The sequence below is a fragment of the Sceloporus occidentalis genome, unplaced genomic scaffold (assembly GCF_023333645.1).
Source record: "Sceloporus occidentalis isolate IW3139 unplaced genomic scaffold, rSceOcc1.0.p SCAF_4, whole genome shotgun sequence".
Taxonomy (NCBI): domain Eukaryota; kingdom Metazoa; phylum Chordata; class Lepidosauria; order Squamata; family Phrynosomatidae; genus Sceloporus; species Sceloporus occidentalis.
The window spans coordinates 112321609-112341545 of NW_028316984.1; the positions used below are offsets into that span (position 1 = coordinate 112321609).

The window sequence follows — 19937 nt, forward strand, 5'->3', positions numbered from 1 at the left end:
ATAATAATAATAATAATAATAATAATAATTTTGTTCAATACCATTTATAACACAGACAAAATATTTTTACAAGTGTTCATAGTATGGCAGAATGCCTACACTGAAGGTCTTGTTCTGTACAGATTCTGTGGGGGACAAAAACCCTCTAGGGAATAAATGTCTCATCCTTATGCATAAGAGCCAAATCATTTGCAAAACAGACAGTTTTTCATTTTAATAAAAATAACTCTTGGCACTTAAAAAACTGAGTTCTGATCAACTTCAGCTAATTTAAAAATTACGTTTTGAGGTTTGCTAAAGTATTTTTTAGAAGTTAGAAGTTTTTTTCAACTTTACATTCTTTAACCACCTATTTCTAATATGAGCTGCTTATGTGGATAGTTCACAGAAAAGTTCAACTGAAAGCATTGATTGGCATACAAATGGGATGTTTGTAATTTTAATCAAATTTAAAATTAGGACATACTTCAAATAATATGTCAAAGTGATGTTATTAAACTTAAAATCTAATGACAACTCCTATCACTGCTAGTTAAAGCCTAACCATAGTGCCTGTGGCAATGCATGATGACACTTCAGAGCATGCAGAAACAAATCAGTCAAATATTTAAAGAAAACTGAGTGACTAACCTGAACAAAGGAATGTGACCTGGCTGTGTCATAGTGGGAAACTAGCTTGAATAGAAGACATAATTACCCTAAAAGCTGAGTTTCTTGAAGCATATTTGAAGTGTGGCAAAGTTATAAAACCAGCAGGAAATTGCCTCCTACTCTGTTAAAAATCATGTTGAATAGCATTGTCGTCTGTTAATTTTTTATTTTATTTTATTTTATTTTATTTTATTTTTTGTATAATATGTCCACAGCCACCAATACAGAAGTCTGTAACAGTTTTTATCCCCTTGGATGTGTGAAATGTGTGGAAGGATTTGGAAAAGCAGAAAGATTATGACAATGAATTCTAAAATACTTCTAGTATGGGAGCTATGCCCTTTAAAATACATTTAACAGGAGGTGGACAAGGGTTCCAATTAATTCAATTTAGTAATAAAATGCCAGACATTTAATTTTGCTGATTATCAAAAGGCACTGAAAATTATTTTGTCTTTTTCTCCATTAGATTTTTTTTAACAAAAAGAGAAGTGTTGAGGAAATGAAGATTACCAATGGAAATTAGAAGCTTGGTTCACATGACTCTGCAAAACAGGGATCTGTGACAATGCTGGCTTTCCATAGATCAATTGCTCTCACTCGCAACAAATGTCCAACTATCTAGATGACACATGCCCCAAACGCAGCCTGAAGCCACCCCAACACCACTCAATTGCAGAACAACCAAGCCAAGAAGGAACAGATAGAATCTGTTCCTTCCAGCAGCCAGTTCAGGACTGCAGTGACAGCCTGGGTTGGGACCAGGCCCATGCAGTTGCCATGGTCCTGGTGCAAACAGCACTGGAGCAGCACAAGGCCGCTCCATCCGGGCTGTCTATTTGAGGTCTAAATTGAGGATTTTGTACTTCGGCCACATCATGAGAAGGCACGACTCACTTGAAAAGGAAATGATGCTGAGAAAGATAGAGGGCAGTAGAAAGACAGGAAGACTACAGGCCAGATGGATAGATTCTGTCAAGGAGACCACAGTCCTGAGTCTACAGGACCTGAGTAGAGAGGTAGAGGACAGGGGGGTTTGGAGACATCTCATACACAGAGTTGCCATGAGTTGAGGTTGACTCGAGGGCAGGTAACAGCATGTGCCTTTATGCATACATGTGCATTATTAGCATCCTGAGATGTTTTTCCTTTTTCTTTATGGATTTCATTGGATGCTCTCCAGTTTTTGCCTTTTTGTTGTTGTTTTTTTCTCTCTTGCCAAGTTACAAGTAGAGAAGTAACTCTAAAGCAGTTAAAATCTATTTCCCCCTTGCCAGAAAGAGCTGAGACAGAGAGATTGCTCCTTCTAGATTCACATATCATATCTCCCCAGACCTAAAATCCATTTGTATTGATATTTTCTTGAATTCTGCTATCTCATATTGAAATGTGAGCACTGTTGTGAGATCATGTGAATGATACAGAATGATTGCAAAACAAAGTTTCATCTGGAACCATGCAATGTCTAATGTAAATCTTCAGATTACTTTTGTTTTTAAAAGTCTTAGTCATAAGCAATTTTAGCATCTGATGGGCCACTGTAGTGAGAAATGTCATGTCATATTTATGGGGAAAAGTTGTTTGATTTAATTGAATAAATCACTTAACATTATTCTAAAATGTTGTTTGCCAAAACAGTAACATTTAGCAGTGTTCAAGTAAATGTTTGATTATATAGTGTGCCACACAATTTATTTTTATCTGCTTTCTCCACCAAGGCATTACCTTTTCATGATGGTAGGACTGCATGCACCTGGGAAGCAAGAGGCTTTGCTGATTATAGTATTGCTGTTGGTAGGGTTTCCACAGCATAGGTTTTTGCTGATGCACCAGATCAAAGGTGCCAAACAACTATTGGACAGCATCAGTAGTGAGAGGTGACTCTGTGGGGAGGAACTCTAACAGACAATAGCAGTGGCATATTAGTTAACTCTTGTTAGTACTGCACAGAAGGAGGCACCATTAAACCACTTCTGAATGTCTTTTACCATGAAAAATCTTATGAGATAATCCAAAATGAAACAAAAGTTAGTGCAAAAAGATTTGATTCCCAGGTTGGCAGGCACTGAACTGGGGAAAAGCAGAGGACAAGTATGAGTAGTGCAGTGTCTAATGGTGCAACTGGATGCAGCCTGCAAGGATGTTCAGCTTCTGATATGCCCAGAAGTGAAGGCCTGAATCTCTGCAATTCATATAATAGGAACATGGAATGTGAGAAGTATACATCAGGAGACATTGGACCTTGTAAAACCAAAAATGAAATATTGCAGTACTTGAGGTGGGTAAGCTAAAATGGACAGGAATGGGACATCAGTCAGATAATTAAACAGTGTTCTGCCGAGGAAATTAAAATCTAAGCAAAATGGGGTGGCATTTATAGTGAGGAAAGAGGTAACATAAGTAGTCAAGGGATAGAATACAAAATCTGGCTAAAATAATAGCAATAAGACCCCAGGGGAGACCATTAATATAACCATAATCCAAGTTTATTATGTCCCAACTACAAAGGCAGAACAGGAAGAAAATAAAAGATTCTATGATGGATAGTATCCAAGAGGAAATTGATCACACACGAAAACTGGGCATATTGGTAATGATAGGCCATTGGAACACAAAAGTAGGAAAGAGAGAAGAACCAAACACTGTAGGAGCATTTGGCCTACGGTCAAAAATGATTAGAAGCAGAAGATAGGGACATGACTCATTAGGAAAGAAGATAATACTTGGTAAAGTGAAATGCAGTGGGAAAATAGCAAACCTGCATTACAGATAGATAGACTCAATTAATGAAACTATGATCCTGAATTTGCAGGACCTTAGCAGGGCTGTTGATAACAGCATAGCTTGAAGGTCTTTCATCCATAGGTTAAAGTCAGCTTGACTGCAATTTAACAACAAACCACATATTAAATTCATGTTTATTTACTATAGTTTTATATTTATTTAGTTGAAAAATAAGTTTCGTACAATTCTGCATGTATGTGTGCATATATGCATGAGATAATTTAACAGTGATTACATTGTAGGAACAAATGTAATATGTTGCATTTGGATGTTAATGTTAGTTGATATAAAATTTCTACAAAAACTTCCTAAATTAAACTAGTTCTCAAGGCAGCATCTACTATAAGAATCTATGAAGAGTTAAATAGTCAAGTAGTCATAATTTTACATTCTAGAATCTCTCTGTTATGCAGAGGGTCATTCTTTCAAACTTACAAAAGAGAATTAGGAAGCCAACTGTAAAATGGATCATTTGCAAGATACATTGCAAGCAGTATAAGCTAAAGCAAATGCAGGTTAAAACCAGAGACTATAACCTATACTTTTATGAAGCAAAGGTGATAACATGTATTTATTTTTGTAGATGAGAAGTAAAGTGTTGCTTTCTGATCATTTACAGAGCATGCTAAGGTGAATTTTAATTATGACTAAATTGTAGTATTACTCTGTCATACCCTGAACATCTGTTCCCTTCAGGAATGATGATTTATGCGGGCTATCAGTAGAGACAGATTGCTACAGCTTATGTCATGGTTTGTGGGAAGATGGGGTCGTATTCCCCAAAATACCAGCTTTTATATGGATACCAGCCAATGTGTTATTAAGGTAATAGGGGAAAGGGAGACGATGTGTTCGCTTTTAATTCTGAAGCCAAATATTGACTTTACTCTTTTTCTTTCAGACCATCTGTTGTTAATGAAGAAGGCAACTTGGACGTTGAATGGTCTAGCCTTTCCTAGAGGTGTCAGTAGAAGCCAAGCCAAACCTGTGCTTTCCAAACGCATGAAGAACCTTACAGAGAAGCCCTCAATCAGACTTTTGGTGTTCAAGAACTGCATGGGCCAGGATGGTTACGAAATATCAGCTCCTCCAAATGAAAAGGAAAAGGTAAATGGAAACATGGAAGAGCAGAAACATGTGAAAAATAACATTTATCTTGGACTTATTTTGTTGCTTATCCCATCTAGTTATGAATAAAATGGAGAGTCATCTGTAACTTTTACAATTACATAAACACACAGAGTTACTTGAAGGACATATTTGTGGACTGAAGTTTTGTTTTTAAAAATTAAGCCATTACCTTCAGTATTTCTGCTCTGATATTATCACATTGAAATTAAAATTACTTCAGAAAAGATACAAGTATTTATAATGTGAAGCACTGATGTGAGATTGCCCCAGGAGTGATACAGGAGTTTCATATGGTACTATGCAGCTGTCATAAAACAATTCAGATAGAGTGGAAAAGTACAGTGTTGCTTAACTTCATTAGGGCCCATGTTACAAAGAAAGTGCAAGAAGGTTTTGTTTGGTAAAAGGGCAAAGCCAACTCCTACACCGCTTTCCAGGTATAGGTGTAGTGAGTTGGGTTTTAGCCACTGGGCAGATGGATATTGGAGCCCTCATTAGCACTGAGGCCAAATGTTAACAACTGTCCAGAGGTAGAGAAAGGGTTAATTTGTATTAGTGAATTCTTTAGATACTTTTTATGCATTAGTTTGCCTCTCTGAGGTTGGGAAAAAATATGAAGTCTGAGAATGGTCTGAGGGAATGATTTCTGTTTTTTAAAGGAACCTGCTTGCACAGTTCTCATAGCTATGGGAGAGGAGAGATGGATCATCTTTGTATACTTTGATTTACGTTGTTTGTTTGTGCACTACAAAACCCTTGGAAGACCATTGTCTATACACTTTGCTGTGTGGGTGGGATGAATCCTAGCCCAGGAGCCCCATAGCCATCCATGGGGAATTGGATTACTGGTCTATCTAGAGTTACTGGAGTTGTTCAGAGGTCCAGTTTTACCACTAACTGTGAGGAGATGGTAGCTTCATCATAAAAAAGTCTGGAATGCTCTATTCCATCTATTGCATCTTTTATCACCAATGAAGCTTATAGCAGTAATGTGTCAATATCAAACAAAATCTTAGGGAGCCCTGGAATTAAACCCAGGATGTATCTGCACTGTAGAAATAATGCAGTCTGACATTGCCTTAACTGCTGTGGCACAATGCTGTGGAATACTGGGAATTGTAGTTTTGTCAGATATTTAATAATAATAAAAATAATAATTTTTATTTATATTTCCCGCCTCTCTTTGCAGATCGAGGCGGGATTACAGCAATAAAAACAACACTACAGCAATAAAAACTACAATACCATATAAAATATATTCAGTAAAAACCATGACACTACTAAATTATCATCTAAAATACATACAGTTACAAACAGAGGAGGAGCATTATTGAATCTATTATAACAGATTGGATGGGTAGGTCTGCCAGAAAAGATCCATCTTGAGTGCCTTCTTAAAGGCATCTAAGGTGGTAATAAGATGGATCTCTTCCGACAGGCTATTCTAAAGTTTGGGGGCTACGGCAGTGAACGCTCTGTGGGAAGTTTTGTTAACCTGGTCTTTACATGCTCTAATAAATTCTTCCTGGATGTTCTGAGAGTGCAGGGTGGATTATATAGAGAGAGGCATTCCCTCAAGTAACTCAGGCCCAAGCCATGTAGGGCTTTAAAGGTAATAACCAACACTTTGTACTGCACCCGGAAGCTAATCGGCAGCCAATGAAGAGATTTTAATATTGGTGTTATATGGTGCAATCTAGATGTTCCAGTGATCAATCTGGCTGTCGCATTTTGCACTAATTGAAGCTTCCAGACTTGATACAAAGGTAGCCCCATGTAGAGCACATTACAGAAATCTAGACAAGAGATTATCAATGCATATGACACTGCTTCAAGGTCCTTTTGGTCCAGGTAGGGATGCAGTTGACGTATCAACCAAAGTTGGTACCAAGCACTCCTGGCTATCGTATCCACGTGGGATGATAACTGTAGTGATGAGTCCAGGAGTACTCCCAAACTGTGAACTTTGTTCTTTAGGGGGAGTGTGACCCCATCCAGGACTTGTTGACAAATTTCCATCCCTGGACTTGGGGTACTTATCGCAAGTACCTCCGTTTTCTCTGGATTCAGCTTGAGTTTGTTTTCTCTCATCCAGCCCATAACTGACTCAAGGCAGGCATTCAGAGGAGAAATGCCATCCTTAGTCACTGCAGCAGTCTGAAACCTAGAGAGATAGATTTGGGTGTCATCAGCATACTGATAACACTGCGCCCCATGTCTCCAGATGATCTCTCCCAGCGGCTTCATGTAAATGTTAAACAGCATGGGGGACAGAATGGTGCCTTGAGGGATGCCAGACATCAGCTCTCTCTTGGAAGAGCAACTGTCCCCAGCTTCACCATCTGGAATCTGCCTGAGAGGTAGGAATGGAGCCACTGAAGCGCAGTGTCCCCAATACCTAACTCCCTCAGGCGTTCCAGAAGGATACCATGGTCAATGGTATCGAAGGCCGCCAAGATGTCCAAGATTACCAACCGAGTCACACTTCCCCTGTAGATACCCAGACGTAGATCACTGACTAAGGAGACCATGGCCGTCTTAATTCCGTATCCTGCCCTGAAGCTGGTTTGAAATGGGTCCAGATAATCAGCTTTGTCCAAGACAGCTTGGAGTTGGGAGGCAACCGCCCTCTTGATCACTTTGCCCAAGAATGATAAAAGGGAGATTGGTCTATAATTGTTTCTTACCAGGGGATCTAGGGAGGGATTTTTAAAGAGTGGTCTCACTATTGCTTGTTTTAATTTAGATAGAAATATTCCCTCCTGAAGGGATGTATTAATTATGAGTTGTAATAATGTTTTCATTGCATCCCTTCTCTGGATCAAGAGGGCACATTGTCTTCCTTACACTTCCAGGAAACTTGTCCACTTCATCGGTATTTATGAACTCAAAATGATCCAGTTTAATGTAGTCCACGGAGTCCCTGGACTCCTCTCTTACTGTTTCTGCCCTAAAGCCAGCATCCAGACCAGCCCTTAACTGAGAGATTTTATCTGCGAAAAAGTATTTGAAGTCATCACAACAGACCTAACTTGGTTCCAATAAGAGGTTCAGGGTGGGAGGTAATTGAGTTTAGCCTTCTCTGTCAGAGCTCTGGTGCAACAAGAAACTATAAATTCCAGGATTCCATAGCACTGAGCTATGGCACTTAAAAAGAATATCAAACTGCATTTCTGCAGTGCAGATGCATCCCTAGCTGAAGAACAGAATTTTTGAATGTAACTCTTTCTTCAACTTATGTCCATGGAATAGAAAGCTTTTGTTAACTGTAACACAGGATGTATTGCTATGGGAAAGAATTGAGAATCAGTATTTTGCCTCCCAAAAGGCACCCTCATTGATTAATTAATGCTCCCCAAAACATCCCTTAATTAATTAATTAATTAATTAATTAAAATTGATACAATTACCAGCTTGGTAGATGCAGAGAATGCTGACGATATAGCATATCTTGATTTCCGTAAGGCCTTCAACAATATTCAGTAAGATCTCCCACAATATTATTGCAAATAAGCTAGCAAAATGTGGGCTAGACAATGTAATTACAGTCCTTCCTCCATATTCATGGGAGTTAGGGGAATGAGATCCCTGCGAATATGGAAAAATTATGAATAACTCCACCCTCCACTTAGAAGCCAGTTAAAGGGAGGGGCGGGCGGGTGAAGAGGAGCAGGAGCCCGTGCTCCTTTCCCCCCAGTGACTTTCTGTCCTGAATCCAGTGACTTGGATGAAGGAACAGAGGGATGCTTATCAAATTTGCAGATGACACCAAATTATAAGGAGTAGCTAATACCCCCGGGGACAGGATCAAAATTCAAAATAACCTTAATAGATTATAAAACTAGGCCAAAACTAACAAAATGAATTTCAACACAGAGTAATGTAAGGTACTGCACTTAGGGTGAAAAAATGAAATGCACAGATATAGGATGGGGGACACCTGGCTTAACAAGACTATGTGTAAAAGGGATCTAGGAGTCCTAGTAGACCACAAATCAAACATGAATCAACAGTGTGATGCAGCAGCTAAAAGCGCCAATGTGATTCTTGGCTGCATCAATAGATGTACAGTGTCTAGATCAAGGGCAGTAATAGTACCACTCTATTCTTGCTTTAGTCAGGCCTCACTTGGAATACTGTGTCCAGTTTTGGGCACCACAATTCCAAAAGGATATTGACAAGCTGGAGGGTGTGCAGAGGAAGGCAACCAAAATGATGAAGGGTCTGGAAACCATGCCTTATGAGGAAAGACGTAGGGAGCTGGGGATGTTTAGCCTGGAGAAGAGAAGGTTAAGAAGTGAGATTATAGCCCTATTTAAATATTTGAAGGGATGTCATGCTGAAGATGGAGCAAGCTTGTTTTCTGCTGCTCTGAAGAATAGGACCTGGAACAATGGATGCAAGCTACAGGAAAAGAGATTCCACCTCAACATTAGGAGGAACTTCCTTACAGTAAGAGCTGTTTGACAGTGGAACACACTTCCTTGGAGTGTAGTGGAGTCTCTTTCCTTAGAGGTCTTTAAACAGAGACTGGATGGCCATCTGTCAGGGATGCTTTGATTGTGATTTCCTGTATGGCAGGGGGTTGGACTGGATGGCCCTTGTGATCTCTTCCAACTCTATGATTCTATGCCCTCAGATTTATGTGACGTTTCCCCCCCCCCCCCATATGTTTTGTTTTTGTTTCACCTGCCTGTCTGTAGGGCTAAAACTGGGAATGAGGCTGTTCAAAGAAGTGTGCATAGAAGCCCCACCCATGAACACTGTGTGCTCAGAAGTATTCTTGACTGTTGCACATTTATTACAAAGGCCTATGTTGAGTTATTTATCTATGATTAAATATTGTTACAGAGCAACTTGATTAAGAAACTGAGTTCCTAGTCATGAGCACTGTATAATGGTGATAAACCGTGCATTTTTTGTGAGCTTTGTTGCACTTGGCACTTGACATTTAAAGATGTAGATCATTTCTGGGTGAATGCCAATATTTGGGGACAGGCCTTATGTTCCCCTGCCCCAGTTTTAGTTCTATCCATGAATAGCTGAATATCTGTATAAACTTATGTGGTCCTTGATCTGCTGATATAACTTAAGGAACAAAGAATCAGGGGGAAAGAATTCTGAAGAAGCATGAGGGAGAGGAAACATTGTAGTAAAGTCACAAATTTAACACAACATGAAATATTTTCAGGGGACGTAGCAGCCTGTAAAAGCTCTATTTTCCACATGGAACACAAATAGGTACCCATATTTTTTTGTTTTTTAAACTATTTTCAAGGTATTTAGTGTATCTAGTAAAGAGTTGTTTTTTGTTTTGTTTTGTTTAAGTTTTTAGATATTTGCACCATAAGACTGAACCTTACTTTACCAGCAAAGTGCATCTACAACATGCATGGAGAAAGAATTGAAGATCTCATAAATGGTAAGTAGAACTTGTACAGTGTTCTGTCTCTGTGTTTCCTTCAACTTGTTTGTTGATTTTATTGTTTGTAATTTTAATTGTTAGAACCTGTTTAATTGTTTAATCCTTTTTTAAGGGGGGGGAGATTGTATATACTGCTGTATCATTTTAATGTTGGATGCCGCTTTGATTGTTTGAACAAAAAGCGGTATATAAATAAAACGTTTTATTTATTATTTATCTAACTCTTCCCAAAGAAGGAAGATACTGGGATGGACAAATACTGTTCATGTCTATGAAAAGAGGCAGCCTCATGCAGAGTAATAATAATAATAATAATAATATAGGATTTATTTATATACCGCCCAATCACTGGGAATCCGAGCGGTTTACAACAGAGGGGATAATAGACGGTTCCCTGCCCTCAGGCTTACAATCTAAAAGACACGACACAAAAGGAGAAGGGAATGGTGAGGGGGGAGGGGATCAGGTCCAGCAGTTCTTCTCTCCCTCTGAGGCCTGGACCAAGGCAGATGGACCGGAAGGAGGGCTTGTCTTCTTCCAGGAAGGCCTGATGGAGCTAGCCTGCCTCTCTCTCCCTCAAGATGGAGGATGAAGGGAGGGCTTGTCTTCTTCCAGGCAGACAGTTGGAGCTAGCCTGCCTCTCTCTCCCTCAAGATGGAGGATGAAGGGAGGGCTGTACCTGTTCAGTTCATGGAGAATTGAGCACTGTCACAGATGCCCTTCAGATAGAAGATACAATTTATGAAGCAGACTTAAGCACTGAAATACTACTTTTTAAAATGCTATCAGCACTGCTCGCCTATGATTCCTATCCTCACATCAGAGTACTCCCTATTGCAACATGGTGTAGATTTTCTTCTGGCTAAACATCTCATGATGAAATTACTATAGTCGAGAGTCTGAACTTAAAATAGAAAGAAGGTTTGAAAAACAGAATGGCTTTACAATGGTTTTTAATTCTGAGCAGCTGGAACTATCAGTCTAGCAATACTCTTTGAATACTTTTGCCTGGAACTATCTCAAGAGAAAGCATTTGGAATTACAACTCAAACAGGGATATGCACATTTCCCAGTTTAAATCCACTGTCAAATAGTTTTATTCCACTGGGCTTAACTAGGGCAAGTATCAGTATTCATAATGAGAGAGAATGACTGCCACCAGTGGATACCTTCCAGAGGGCCAGGCTTGCTTTCCTGTTTGCTTTTCATATACCTGATATTGGGGCTCAGAGATTTTTGGAACTCAAAGAGCATGTGAGTACACACACACTTTTTAATTTCCAGAGGATGTTCAACCCAAACTGGATCTGTGTGCAGCCAACTAAACTGCAATACGGAGAGCACAAAGAAGACAGAGATAATGAGAGAGGTGAAGCAGCTACAGCCTTGCTCTACTGCATGCTCTCTGCTGGTCTACATCGAGGATGAGAAGAATATTCTATGTTTAAAAAACTGATTTCCCAACAGTTGGAAAGTCCCAGTTGGAAGAATAACAAGGAAACTTCTACCCATTTTTCTCCCAATATTTGAATGTGAATGTGTTCTGGAAGATTTTTTTTTTGCACAGAGAAATGTGTGATATTTTTGTGCAACAATACCATGTGTATAGAAAAAATTTCTGAAAAACTTCAAGATGCTCTAATATGGGGAGAATACTGAACAAAAATATTAATCTTTTCTTGGAACGGGCAGAAAGTACAGTAATTGTTTACCGCATGCAAGGATGAAATAATCAAGGATTTACATCCCTAGCCTATACTGTTGTTTTGGGACAGATCACAGTTGTAAAGGACTGGAACAGTAGCTGCCATTGCTAGAGTGCACAGCCACTCCAAACAGCCCAAGGAAAAAGAGGATGTAGCAGGTAACTGCTGTTCAGGGGACTGTTTGCTATGCAGGAAGACACAATCAAAATACCCCCGACAGCCTCTGTTTAAAAACCTCCAAAGAAGGAAACTGAACCACTTTCAAGGCAGTGTGTTCCACTTTTGAACAGCTCTTACAGTCAGGAAGTTCTTCCTAATGTTTTGATAGAATCTCTTTTCCTGTATCTTGAATCCATTGCCTCATGTCCTAATCTCAGAAATGTGGGTATGTATATAAAAGACCATAAAGCAGAGGGGCAGACATGATTTTTCTATCATTTTGTGGTTCTTTGAGGAAGTGAGTTCTAATACAAACTCCATGAAGTTATATTTTTGATGAATATTTTAATAATTAAAATTAAATATTAATTTAAAATAATTTTAAAAACAGATTACACAGTAGCATAAACAACATCAAAACTCATGTCTTAAAACTTTCAGTTCCATGTTACGTCCTCTTCCAGTTATTGAATCCATATTTGACTTCTCTCCCTCCCAGAGCTGATATTCTAGTCCCAAACAAGCCACCAGCAAAGAGCAAAGAGCAAACATTCTTTTTGCCAGTGGCCCAAATCTGCCTCAGAGCAGCTTCCAGTAGCTCCAGGATAGTGTTGGAAGCTGCTTTACTTGGCCTTTCTGCTTTGGGGCTAAGTCCACCATATCATAGAGTTCCTTGAAGTTATATCTATAGCATAGACGGAATAATTGTATGCCATCCAGCTTTCATGAAAATGATAATGCCGAGCAAAATAAAGCATTTAACCTGACTTAGCATAATTCAGTATAAATTTCTTCTCGGCCATCATAATCATGTTGTATGGTCCTGGGCAAGCCACCATCACTTAACTCAATTTTCTAAGTATGGTGTATGAGTCTGCCATAGGTCCAAAACTCTGAACACCTGTTAAAAACTAGAGACTTGACATAGATTATAATGGCATTCTCTGTGTGTGCATCTCAAATTTATTTTGATTTTTTTTAAAAAAAAAGATTAATTAATTAAAAGCTATCTATAACTTGCAGCACCACCTTTCACACTATCTGTTCAACTTATATTTAGAAAATATTATATGAAAAGCAGGCTTGGTTACAAAAGTGGGAGTGGTAAAAATAGGAGGAAGGAATACCAAAAGGGTGGCCTGCCAGCGCCTGTTTTATTGCTGGAGGGAAGCCTCAGCCGCCAAACGGCGAGGCTTCCCGCCGGTAGAAAAAGAACCCGCAAAAAGTGGGTTCTTTTGAAGCCGCGGTGGCAGCGTAACAAGTGTGCAATTGGTGCACTCATTACCTAAGTGCTGTGTGGCACCGTGCGGACGCTGTGCGGTACTTATGTAACAATGGCGGTGCCCATGTAAACAGAGTGCCGCCATTGTTATGCCCTCATCACATGTGAGGGTTGCAGGGCATGTGGGCACTCCACCCACCAGGCAATCCTCGCACGTGACAAGGGCGCCTGAAAGGCCAGTATGTACCGGGCCTAAGATATGCAGATGACACCACATTACTAGCAGAAAATATGACAGACCTAGAGCAACTGCTGAGGAAAGCCAAGGTAGACAGTGCAAAGGCAGGCTTACAAAACAATGACCATGGAAGATATCTATAAATTCAACCTGTATAATGAGAAAGTAGTAACAGTAAAAGAGTTACTGTTTTTTCATCAGAAAGGGGACTGCTGTCAAGAAATCAGAAGAAAACTAAGAATGTGGAAGGCAGCTATGAAAGAACTAGAAAAGATCCTAAAGAGCAAAGGCATACAACTAAGCATGAAAGTCAGAATTGTACAAGCAATTGTATTCCCCATGTATGGATGCAAAAGCTGGGCAATTAAGAAAATAGATAAAAAGAAAATAAATTCATTTGAGATGTGGTGCTGGAGAAAAGTGCTGAGGATACCATGGACAGCCAAAAAACAAATAGATGGATCCTAGAGCAGATCAGGCCTGAGAGCTCCCTGGAAGCTAAAATGATTAAATTGAGGCTGACATACTTTGGCCACGTCATGGGAAGACACAACTCATTAGAAAAGATCATAATGCTAGGAAAGGTGGAAGGAAAGAGAAAGAGAGGAAGACCGTACGCTTAGGCTTGCCATATCCCGCCTGGGGGCGGGACTTTCCCGGTTTGGGGTGGGTCCACACGGTCCCGCCCCGGTTTGGCCCCGCCCCCGGGATTGCCCCCACCCCCAGGTGAAATATGGCAAGCTAAGGGAGGCTTTCCCTTGCAGCTTGGGCCAAGGCCTGCAGGGAAAGCCTCCCTGAAGGGGAGGAGTCCCTCCCTGTTTGGGCTCCACCCCCACTGAGGGCGGGGCCCAAGCTGAGAGGGAAAGCCTCCCTGAAGGGGAGGAGTCTGTCCCGCTTGGGCCCCGCCCCCGCCAAGGGCAGAGCCCAGGCCCAGAGAGAAAGCCTCCCTGAAGGGGAGGAGTCTGTCCCGCTTGGGCCCCGCCCCCGCCAAGGACGGAGCCCAGGCCTGCAGGGAAAGCTTTCCTCCGCCCCCGCCGAGGGCGGTGCCCAGGCCCAGAGGGAAAGCCTCCCTGAAGGGGAGGAGTCCCTCCCCGCTTGGGCTCCGCCCCCGCCAAGGACGGAGCCCAGACCTGCAGGGAAAGCCTCCCTGAAGGGGAGGAGTCCCTCCTCGCTTGGGCTCTGCCCCTGCCGAGGGCGGGGCCCAGGCCCAGAGGGAAAGCCTTCCTGAAGGGGAGGAGTCCCTCCCTGCCTGGGCTCTGCCCCCGCCAAGGGCGGGGCCCAAGCCCAGAGGGAAAGCCTCGGAGGCTCCTATTCAAATGTAGGACACAAAAAAATGTGTCCTACATTTGAAAATTTTGTCCTACATTTGTCCCGGTTTGGAGGTCCTGATGAATGGCAACCCTACGTACGCTAGATGGATGGACTCCATTAAAGAAGCCAAAGATGTGAATCTGCAAGAACTATGGAAGGTAGTGGAGGATAGTGAGTCTTGGAGATGTTTCATCTACAGGGCAGCCATGAGTTGAGAGTAGTTAAGAATGAAAAAAACACATTTAGTCACTTGATGGCAAACATCAGATTCTGGAGGAAAAAACCCTGAAGTGCAGGGGTCTCCTCAAGAGTCTTGCTAAATATTTGAATTGGATTTCAGGTGGGTTTTGGAATGTCCATGCTAAACTTTTACCTTTCACCTTTCCACACTACAACACTTTTCTCTCCTATTTCTAAGATGTGGAGCAGATAGCTGGGAAAGAGTGGCCTCTGCCCGCTCCAGCTGCTATTGGGCTGGGACTGCAGCAACTGCACGGCCTGATCCAAAAGTGGGTTGCTGCCGCAAGTCCCAAGCCATGTGGGCAGGAGCCGGATTTTTTTCTTCCCCCTTTTGCTCCAGTGCTTTGGGCCAGAGCGTGGCATCAGAGTGGCTTCTGGATACTTTGGGGGCATGCATCATTTGAATGCTATGCTCTCAAAGCAGTTGGAAGCCACTTTATTTGGCCTGTGTGTTCCAGGCCTTAATAACCAAGTTGCCTGGTGAACCTTCCTGCTGAATCTCTCTCTCTCTGCATATATATCAGAGTTTAGAAAAGCTAGTCTTTTCTACAGTGCCTAGAATTCTCCATTCTGCAGGTCCAGTTGTAAATTATGTTATTTGTAGTTCAAAAACAGTAATGCTTACCTCCTTTCTCAGTGTGTGTGTGTGTGTGTGTGTGTGTGAGAGAGAGAGAGAGAGAGAGAGAGAGAGAGAGAGAGAGAGAGATTCCGACTTCTTAGTGTATGGAGTGCGTGAGAGAAAAAATAGAATGAGGAGATAGGAAGGAGTGAACCAGTAACAGCTGGTAGCCCGGAGCAGATTAGGATTATAGACAGTGAAGACTGTGGCTCCAGAAATTTCTGAGAATTGAATAGCCCCTGAAGAAGGCCATTTGGTGATACAGCTAAAATGGGTGTTTTAAGAAATGTAAGTTTTGACTATTGTATAACATGTGAGGCTTTGTCTCCTTTCATTCTTCCACTATCGCTATGGTGGCACGTGCCTTGATTACATCCTGTTTGGACTACTGTAACATATTTTACTTGGGGCTATGTTTGGAAACTGTTTGGAAACTTCAGCAAGTCTAAAATGCTGTAGTCTTATTGAGCCCTGTTGATTTTGGTCCCAGCAGTTTTCAGTTTCCAAATGCAGCACCACATAGATTGCATTTGTTGTTGTTGTTGTTATTGTTGTTGTTGTTGTTGCTGCTGCTGCTGCTGTTTTGATGTGTTGTCAGGACAACTTTGACTTATGGTAATCCTATAAATAAGAGACCGCTAAGACACCTTGTCATCAGCAGCCTTGCTCAGATCCTGCAAACTCAGGGTTTTATCTGTGTCCAAACTGATGGTTATGACCTAGAAAGTCCTATATGACCTGGGTCAAAACTATATGACAGACTGCTACCTCTCAATATGAGCCTGACTGAGTTTTAAAATCCTTGGAGAAAGGCTTTCTTACCACTGTTTAGGCACATCTGAGGAGAATACAGAAGGTGAGCTGTGTTTTGAGGGTCGTCGTCCTTGATTCTTTCGTTGTTTTTTGGCTGTTTTTTCTCTGACTAGCTAGAATTTTCTGGCAGCATCAGCATAGGGAGGATGGGGAAGAAGGGCTGGAGAGACAGACTTGGTGTTGGTTTGCAGCAATGTGTCTGTGACAAACAATACAATTAAGCTTGAGCTGAGAGAAATTATAATTCAGATTTAACAATTGTACTCTAGTCATATGTGCTTGCTTACCACAGGCAAAGTAAATAGCAGTTACCCTGAGAATCTCTTATTGTGCATGCGTGAATGGAAAAAGAAAAAAATGGGAAGCAGATAAGCCTACCACGCCATCTACCCGTATCATGTTAAAAAAATAAACATAGATATATAAGTTTGGACAACAAAATAGAAATCAAAAGAAAAGGGGAAAGCTGGTCAAAAGCGGTGGGGGGGGGGGCATCTTTGGATGCCTTTTGGAAGAAGTTTTCAAGCGGTTTCCATAAAGTTTGCAATGCTTTTATTTACTGTTGCAAGGCTTCCCAAACCTAGTTGTTTCATTTCACATGTGCATATTGTTTTAGATAAAACTTTGTTGAAACACATTGAAGTGCTGTTCTTTTTTATGGGATATGAACCTATCCCTATTCTTTCCATTTTATTTCTGCCTCTGGTACCTAAGTTTCTGTTAGAAAAGTAATGCCTAAGAACACATCTACTTAACTTAGGCATACCTGTTCATGCCCTCTTATTTTGTGACTTTTATTTTGATCTATGACATAATATAATTTATTGTCTTTTAACTAGTTGATTGTGGCACCCAGATTAGAGGTTCATTAACATTGTACATTAGCTAAAATCCTGTTTTTAAAGAACTGCTACACTAAGAACAATTTGGTTGATTGTATTATTCCATTTTATTTTATAGGATTCTTGTTACTGTTAGGTTGCTGGTTACATATTTCAAAGTGCATGGGCAAAATGAATGTAATAAAAATATTCATTTATCCCAGAGGAGTAGTCATGTTAATTTTGTATAGTAGATCATCACAATCCTGGGATGCCTTAAAGATTGACTACTGTATTGTAGCATACATTTTTGTTAGGCAAAGGTCACCGAGTTATCATTTAACTTATACATTCGAAGGTGTAAATACAGAATGTATAGTTACCTAACATCTGACAGTTGTATTTAATGATACATACCTTTCATTTAACAGAGGTGAAATATGAGTGGTTACTTGTCACAAAGCATATGGCCCCACTTTAGAAACAGAAACCGAAGCAGTGAATTTGTTTGCACAATGCCACACATTCTCTTTTGAGTGTTCAGGAAATATTGGTTAGGATCCAGTCAAACTTATCCATGTTTAAGTCACGTTGTTTTCAGTTGTAGTATATGGTTATATTTGTTCCACTGAAATTACTAGTGATTAACTGAACTTAAGTCTATTATTATTTTCTTACTAAAAACCATCACTTAAGGTTGCTTACTTTTACTTTCTGTAATCCCACTCATCACTTTGCATAATCACTAAACTTGTTGCAGCAAGTGATCATGGACTATAAATATCCAAGTTTATGGTAATGAACTAGAAAATACACTTAGGGTTAAGGTAGCACCTGTTTCTCTCTTTTTGGCTTACATATCATGACAGTGTTACTTTCATCTTTTCAAGTTAAAGTACTGAATTGTTTTTGTATTGTCCATGCTAGTCAGAAGCCTGGATGCAGAGAATAGGATTATAAAGTTGAAAACTATTTCTGTTTTTATGTATAAATATATTTAAATATATTCATTTTCTACTTTGGCCTCTTTAGACTTTGCTATAGAAAGAAGTATGTAGAGTAATAGATGTAGGAAGAAGCACAAAGTCTGTTGGAAAACTACCAAATGTCCCCTGCAAATGGGCCCTATTCAGAATCAGTAAGCGTATGATGAGTGAAGTGGTTTTGAATATCGCCTTTAGAATCCATGCTGTTACAAGGCCAGCCCCAAACATGGCAACTCTTATTTCCACACACAGTACCTCTTCACTCTCAATTTAACCCAAAAATCTGATGAACCCATTACTCCATACTTGATTTCATGGAACAAGGAGTAGATATAGTTACAAATGATCAATCACAAGCCGTGAACCAAAGCAGCAAGGCATTAACAATTCACACCATTTTGGTCCACTTGCTCAAGCAGAAGATGTGCCAGCATATTTAATGCACAGCAACTTCGCTCAGTTTTAGAGAAGACATGACTCATGTTGCATTTTAGAAATGAAATTATTTCATAGTACTTCATGCTTGCTAACTGTTTTGAGTGTCAGAGTTCATGAACATCTAAACAATTAACATAACCAGGTGCTCTGTAAGAGCACAAGGAATGAGTAACTAAATTAAATTTTACTCAGGTAAAATAGAAAATGACCCAAGAAATCTATCTTCCCCCAATAAAGCCTGTGCTGTTCAACTACATTGAACAAATCAGCATCTTGTTCAGCAGTATTGTAACACTGTAGACCCCACAGGCATATGCCGTCAATTTAATGGGATCAGTGAAGAAACAAGGCAGCTGTGAAAGATTGCTTTAAGTACAGCAATCGTGTGCTTGTCATTCTGTTCAATACTGGAAAAATCCAAATTCGGGTAGGCATCAGTATTTAAGAGAGTGACTGCTAAAGCATCTCTCGTAAGTACCTTGGGGACAATAAGATTTGACATATAACACATAAACAAAAGTATGCAACAGCTGTTAGATTAGTTTTGTTTGAGTAAAATACGTCGGGATCATTTAAACATAGTGTGTGTTCTCTCTATCGCTCAGCCTTAGTCTGCAGACCACACTTTTGAATATTGTACACCAATGCTGTTGAGTCCCAGAGTTGCATCACATTTATTAAAATAGTATAGAAATAATTTATTTAACTAATAATGCACCTTGGTTGCAAACTCCCATCAACACATAGAACGAAATCTGCAGAAAACTCATTTTAAATGTATTTGTGAAAGACAGGTGGAGTTTGCTTTCTTTGCTTTTTTGCTGGAATCTTTAATAATCAAGGATAATATGTTGATTCATCATTATTTCTGACTGGTATTTGTTTTTGTTTTTTTAATAAAGCATATTAAACGTTTCTATTATTGTGTATATGAGCATCAGGTTCATATAAAATCATCAGGTTCATATCTCCAGAGGGTGGGAAAAGATAAAGCCTTAAGGGATGTGACAGTTACATCAGATTTGCTTTCAGTAGTTCCTTCTTCACATCATGCTGTTCATGGCCCATACACACTACACAAAAGAAACTAATGGGAATTGCCAGTCAGTGTCCAGCTGTGGCAAAGTAGTCTTAAACAAAATTAGATCACAGTTTTAAAATGATATACACTGTAAAAAGTTATTAAAAACTATTTTATGAATGACTGCTGGTAATAATGTACTTTTGCGTTTTATATTTCATATCATTTTGCATTTCAGTTTCCACACCCTTTGCTGTTTACAGTCAGCCACCAGAGCCATGTGAGTTTAGTAGAAAGGGCTGCTGCTTTATTTCTCATGATTTCTCCAGTCTCTCTCCTCCATGTTACAGCCTGCACTATTCAGCAGGTACC

General features: G+C 40.1%; 1 protein-coding gene across 1 annotated transcript in view; it reads left to right on the plus strand.

Moving 5' to 3' along the window:
- The window catches only part of DCDC1 (doublecortin domain containing 1), a 370698-nt gene that overhangs the window by 61666 nt on the left and 289095 nt on the right, over positions 1 to 19937 (plus strand). The window contains exons 7-8 of the mRNA XM_089521309.1: positions 4337 to 4542; positions 9895 to 9988. Coding sequence (XP_089377435.1) covers positions 4337 to 4542; positions 9895 to 9988 — 300 coding nt within the window. The remainder of the gene's footprint in view (positions 1 to 4336; positions 4543 to 9894; positions 9989 to 19937) is intronic.